This window comes from Aotus nancymaae, unplaced genomic scaffold (assembly GCF_030222135.1).
Source record: "Aotus nancymaae isolate 86718 unplaced genomic scaffold, 86718_ANA_hifiasm-v0.15.2.pri h1tg000002l, whole genome shotgun sequence".
NCBI classification, from domain to species: Eukaryota; Metazoa; Chordata; class Mammalia; order Primates; family Aotidae; genus Aotus; species Aotus nancymaae.
In genome coordinates, this window is record NW_026988413.1 from 54925811 (window position 1) to 54932803 (window position 6993).

Consider the following 6993-nt stretch of genomic DNA (forward strand, 5'->3'; position numbering starts at 1 on the left):
GCCTTTCATTATTTCCTTAGTCTGCTCTTCTTGCTGAACCAAACACCTCATTGTTCGGTTTTATGATTAAATAAAATTTTTTGAATAGTAATTGGATATTTTGCCTCCCACTTTAAATTTTATGTACTAGTTTTTGTTTCTTTTTGCTTTAGCAAGTTTTAAAAAATTTGCATCAGCAGGACATACAGATTCTTTTGTAATTGGAGTTTTGGTTTTTAGTTCTTTACCCATTATTCAGTTTCTTGATTTGTATCCAGGACTGTGAAATATTTACTTTTTAAAGTAACAGTGAGGTAGGAGACCAGCAGGACTTATTTCCCAGTCTCAATGGATAAAGTAAAAAAACTGAAAAAACCAGCAGATGGTGACCCTACCTGCGCTCATTGCTCATTAGCCCGACACTTCCACCAGCACCGTGACAGTTTACAAATGCCATGGCAACAACCTAGAAGTTACTGCCCCTTTCCATGGCAATGACCAAGAAGTTACTGCCTCTTTCCTAGAAAGTTCTAAATAACCTGCCCTTCAGTTTGCATTAACCCACCCCTAATTTACATATAATTAAAAGTGGGTACAAGTGAGTATAAATACAGTTGCCAACCGTTCATATGTTGCCAACTTTGAGTGCGCTCACTTCCTGTAAATTAGCCCTGTTATGCAAGGAGCAGTACCATTTAGTAAAAATTGCCATCCAACACCACCGGCTTGCCCTTGAATTATTTCCTTTGTGAAGCCAAAAACCCCAATTTTGGGGCTTGCCTCCCCTGCGTCATCAGTAAGTTGTATCTTCAGATAGATCCAGTAAAATCAAAATATACATGAAACAAAAACCTCACTGTTCAGAGGGAGTTTGCTTGAGACTTGCTTATTTTATAGCAATTTGTACAAAAAAAGACTTTTGCTTGTTTTATTTTTCAGCAGAAAGTGTACTAAAGTGAGATGGTTTTGCTTACTGTGACTTATTCCTGTGCAGAATTTGTTTTGTTTTTACAGTTTAGCCTTGACCTGGCCTTCAGGCTTGATTTCTAGCTCATCCTCCCCAAAATTGCATATGTTTTATCCCAGTAGTTCTTAATTCTCAACATCCATAGTCCCTTGCAGAATCTTAAAGTTTGATTAAATGAAACAGTATTTAGAATTTAGTGTATATCTCAAAGGTCAGACTTAAGAAATTGCTGTGTTTCATCAGGTGGTTTATGAAATACCAGCATGTAGACCCAGAAGAAGCTGTAAGGATTCACATTGATGTCCAAACAAAGAAATCTATGGCAATTCACTGGGGAACTTTTGCCTTAGCAAATGAGGTAAGTTTGATAAAAATAACTTTCTGTGTTTGACCAATGATAGGATTCAGGCATCACTGTTCCCTAGTAGTGTTTTCAGACACAAGACTCTCGAATCAGATCCTGCACAGTCATCACAGTCACTACATGAATTAGTGTGGTAAGTCATACTAACTAGAACAGTACACACACACACACACACACACACACACACAGAGTCAGAAAAAAAAAAACAACCCTCATTGTGTGTTCTTTTGGCTTATTTCTGAAGTTAGTAAAGCTTGTGTTTGTATAACCAAAAATCTGTATGTGGTCTGGAGAATAGAAAAGCAAGCCATCATGTCTCACTCTTCAGGCAGGCTCTCATTCTAGCAGTGACTCACGCCTGTAATCCCAGCACTTTGGGAAGCCAAGCTGGGTGGATCATGAAGTCAGGAGTTCGAGACCAGTCTGGCCAATATGGTGAAACCCCGTCTTTACTAAAAATACAAAAATTAGGTGTGGTGGTGCGTGCGTGCGTGTAGTCCTGGCTACTCGGGAGGCTGAGGCAGAAGAATTGCTTCAACCTGGAAGGCAGAGGTTGCAGTGATGGGAGATCATGTCACTGCACTCCAGCCTGGGCGACAGAGTGAGACTCCATCTCAAAAAAAAAAAAGACAGAAGTCACATACGTGACACAGATGTTAGAAGGGGAAAGTGCTGTAGTGTGGAACAGATGAGATGGTCTCAGAATCAGGATGATTGCTAGAAGGCATTTTCAGAGGAGGAAAGGGCAGAGCATAGGCTTGCAGGCAGCTAATGTGGGGAATAGTTGAGTCAGTTCAGCAGGAGAATGGAGGGCAATGGGGAGAAGTACGGCTAGATAGTGTGGAACATTCTAGAAATACATTCAATAAACATTGACTCGGTGTCTGCTATGTGCCAGGCATAGGGATAAAAGTGATTTGATTCCTCGATTAAAACAGAAGAGCTAATTTTTCCCTAAGGGAGATGGGTCCTAGAACTCTGCTACTAGCCTGGGTTCTGGGATCCAGCAGAGGATAGCATAAAGCTTTCTTTCCTTTCCTAGATCCAAGATATTCTCTAAACAAAACTTAGAAATGTATGGTTAGGCTGGGCGTGATGGCTCACTCCTGTAATCCCAACACTTTGGGAGGCTGAGGCAGGTGGATCACTTGAGGTCAAGAGTTTGAGACCAGCCCGGCCAACATGGTGAAAACCTGTCTCTACTAAAAATACCAAAAAAATTAGTCAGGTATGGTGGTGTGCGCCTGTAATCCCAGGTACTCAGGAGGCTGAGGCAGGAGAATCTTTGAACCCTGAATCAGAGGTTGCAGTAAGCTGAGATCACACCACTGCACTCCAGGCTGGGCAAAAGAGTGAGATTCAGTTGGGTGCAAGTGGCTCACGCCTGTAATCCCAGCACTTTGAGAGTCCAAGGCAGGTGGATCACCTGAGGTCAGGAGTTTGAGACCAGCCTGACCATCATGTTGAAACCCTATCTCTACTAAAATTAGCTGGGCGTGGTGGCAGACACCTACAATCCCAGCTATTCAGGAGGCTAATGTACGTAGGAGAATCACTTGAACCCGGTGGGGGTAGGGGGGATGGGCAGAGGTTGCAGTGAGCCAAAATTGCACCACTGCACTCCAGCCTGGGTTAAAGAGCGAAACTCTGTCTCAAAAAAAAGTATAAGCACTTGCTTCTTTACTTTCTGTGACATCTTTCACATCCCCAGGGCTTCTCTGCAGGAACCATGTTTTCTTGCGGTTTTAAGTATTCCTCTGTCTCATTTCTGGCCTGGTTTGTCTCAAAGATGCAGCCTATTCCAGAATTGTGTAGTACACTGCCTGCCTGTTCCCCCAATCAAAATTCCCATGCCATGAAGCAGCAACTCTGAGCCACAATGCAGCAATTCTTAGCCACCATTGGGAGAAGGAATAGAATGACTAACCACAGTGTGTGGGGAGGATAAATGAGAATATAAATGTATGTGTGTGTATTTGGAGAAGGGAGAAGTTTGAGACTGGTTTCCAGTGCCATACCACTATATTTAGTTACAGTTTCTTTCTTTTCTTTTTTTTTTGAGGTGGAGTCTTGCTCTGTTGCCCAGGCTGGAGTGCAGTGGCACGATCTTGGCTCACTGCAACCTCTGCCTCCCGGGTTCAAGTGATTCTCCTGCCTCAAACTTTGGAGTAGCTGGGACTACAGGCGCACACCACCACGCCTGTCTAATTTTCATATTTTTAGTAGAGACAGGGTTTCACCATATTGGTCAGGCTGGTCTTGAACTCCTGACCTCATGATCTACCTGCCTTGGCCTCCCAAAGTTATGGGACTACGGGCATGAGCTACCGCGCCTGGTCTAGTGACAATTTCTTATTCCATATATGTGTGTGTGTGTGTGTGTGTGTGTGTGTGTGTGTGTATGCGTATGCACATACTCCTTATGTGTATTCCATATATATGTGACTTAGATGAAGTAATGGTATTTTATTAAACCTATGCAAAGAAAGGAATCAAGGTTGACTCCTAGATTTTTAGCTTGAGTAAATGGTTAGAGAGTTGTGCTCTTTACTGAGATGGGGAAGATGAGGAGAGGGTAAAAAAAAAACCTGTCTTTGAGAATTACTGTGTTATTCAGCTGTCAAGAATTACTCCTGTTATAAACCTAACCTCCATCTTTATTTCTTAATGAGAATATAATAAAAACTCATTTAGCTTTCAGCAATTTGGAATTTGTTCATATTTTGATGTTGAATAAACTTAATAACTATGAGTTAGTTAAATTATAAAGTAGATAAAATCTTCAGAGAGGATGTGTTACCCATGACTTCTAAATACTTAACACTCTGCATATATGCTGTTATAATATCTGCCTCCTGTAATCTAAGCAGATTAAGGATTTACTTAACTTGACAACACTCTAATATTGCATATATAGCAACATCTAATTTATGTAGGGAATGATGAGTGGATTTCCTACATATATTTAAGCACTGAAACTTAAATTACTAATTTTGATGGAAATGAATTTCAAGCATTATATAATATGTACATTGCCTTTCAAGTGACCAGGGTCTTTGCTCTGAATATATTCTATTGTGCCAGATCATGAAACTGACCCCTTTAGGAATTTACAAGTTTTGTGTGGCTAGTTGCCTAGCCCCTAATGGATCCATAGTACTGGGAGTCTTCTGCTTTTCCCCCTTACTCATATTACTCTCTGACGTCTTGTTTTATACATAGTTGTTTCATCCCATGGTTATGGGGCATTTTTATCTCCCCTGTGGACTAAAGTGCTTGGACTGTGAGCTCTCAGTCACTCAGAAGCCTTTCATGCCTACTTCCAGGGTTATCTTCCAGATGGTTTAAACAGCCAAGAATTGACCTATGAAGAAACTCAGAAAGATACTGCTAAATCTAGGCAGATTAAAAACAGAGGGTTTACTGCCAACTCTAACATCATCAGAATCCTCACTAAATCCACACATCACACTCCACACTAAAGTTATAGCTTACAAAGAAGTTACTAATTGAAAAAAAAAAAAAGTTACTAATGTAGGGTGATTGTGTGTGTGTGTGTGTCTGTATTGTTGGCCCAGACTGGTAAAGCATAGGAGAAACAGAATTTAACAAAAGAAGTTATTTTTCAATGGGAAAAAAGTTCATCATTTTAAAATCTGTTAAAATAATTTAGGAAATAATTTCAAAGGAAATTTCTTGACTTAGTCTATAAAGTTAAATTTTATTGATAATATAATTAGTTATCTTTTTTCATTATATATAAAACAGACTAAAAGTAAATTCCTGTTATCAACTGTCCATTAGTAAGGGGTTAGCTCTAGGAATATTGGATAAACCACATATAGTTAAAACTGAACTTAGTAGTCAGTTGAAAGGTATCCTTGATCCTTTAAACATAGCCATAAAACCTGGAGCTGAGCCAGGAGGAAAAGGATGACCTGTGTAGCCAGTAACTGTTACCAAACTTGTGCATTTTAGGCCTCAGGAAACTCACCTGATTTACCTTGTACATCATTGGCTGTCCCTTCTTAGTCTCTGTTGCTAGTCCCTCCCCTCTGCTTGCTCTGAACACTGCATGCCTTGGGAGTCAGTCCATAGACTCCTTCTCCTCTATAGGTGTTTCTTCCTTGGGGATTGCATGCAGTCTTATGGCTTTAAATACCACCTATCTGCTGTTCCTCTTTAGCTTAGATATTTTTCCTCTATAATCCACATTTATATATCCAGCTGCCTATATCACATCTCCACTTGGATATCCATTAGGAACCTAGAACTAAAGTCTGAAATCCAACTTCCTCAAGCTTATTTTTCAGACGTGTCAGTAAAAGGTGACTCCCATTTACCAATTGCTGAGGCCAAAATCTTGACTCCTCTTTGCCACACACAGCTCAACCTTCAGATTATATTCAGAATTTGACCACTTCTCACCACCTTCACTGATACCACTCTGCCCCTTAGATTCTGCTCCCAACACTGTAGAGAGAGGGCAGTGACCTTTACAGCTTGAAGCAATCATGGCAGAGGTATCCCTCTGCCAGAGGGATCCGGTAGCTTCCCATCGCACGCAGAGTCGTAAGCCTCAGCTCTCACAGTTGCCTACAAAGCTCTATGCAATCTCTTCTGTCAGGTCTTTGCTCAGATGTCACCTTCTTGAAGATTTAAAACTGTTGAATTTAAACGTAAATGTTTATCCCCTGCACTTATCACCCCTCCCCCTTGTTCTCCTCAGAACATATCAACCTCTCAGATACGATATATTTTCTTATTATTCATTTCTTATCTATCTCTGTGTCAGAATATAAGCTCCAAGAAGGCAAGGATTTTTGTTTGGCTCATTAGCCTGGCATGTTCTATAGGTGCTCAAAAGATATTTGTTGCCTAAAGAGAGGCAGATTTCCCACTGGTGATGAGATCAGAGACTGATTTTTTATTCTTGCTTTATACTTCCACCACATTTTACAACTTTTCTAATTGAAATTGGGAAAAAACCCTTTGAATAAAGAAAAAATTGGCTATTATACAATGTGAAGATGTAGACCAAAAGGGAGATAACTGATGATTTGTCATTCATTAGTAAATTAACTATTAGTAAGTTAGGTAAACATACTTTTATTCCATATTCAGGTGGTCTCAATTTATTGGAAAACATTTTAGTGGGTGAAAACACTGTCAAACATGCTGTATGCTATCTTCCATTTTTGTTGAGCAATGAAAAGGCGAGGATATAAAGGGAAATTAGAAACTCCACCTGTTGTAGCTTTATTCTCTGGGACCCTCTTTCATTCTGCAGACTGTGGTTTCTGTATTTGACTGGACTTTTTGAGGATAACAACCCTTCTTCAGCCAAAACAGTTTGCTCTAGCACTTGCTTACACACACACACACACACACACACACACACCCCTCACACAATCTCAAATTTCTGTTTTTCAAAAATGTTAACATGTAATTATCTAATATCATCATCTTTGGCACTGATTCCATTTAGACTTGAATTTCATATGGTAAAACAGTGATAAGATTTCATGCAATCCAATGATGTTCAAAGTAAGATGCCACCAAATTTGATATGCATGGTTTTGGCATCCTTTCTATCCAACCATATACATTTCTGTTGATTCATGACTCAAAACTGTATTAGAAAATGTGACAGACCCATTTGCTAATGCTTCAATTAAAAGAA

At 39.9% G+C, this 6993-nt stretch overlaps 1 protein-coding gene across 4 annotated transcripts in view; it reads left to right on the forward strand.

Moving 5' to 3' along the window:
- The window catches only part of NAPEPLD (N-acyl phosphatidylethanolamine phospholipase D), a 47002-nt gene that overhangs the window by 35632 nt on the left and 4377 nt on the right, over nt 1-6993 (forward strand). For all 4 annotated transcript variants that reach the window (XM_012456502.2, XM_012456509.3, XM_012456518.2 and 1 more), the window contains exon 4: nt 1190-1304. In XM_012456502.2, the coding sequence (XP_012311925.2) occupies nt 1190-1304 (115 nt within the window). The remainder of the gene's footprint in view (nt 1-1189; nt 1305-6993) is intronic.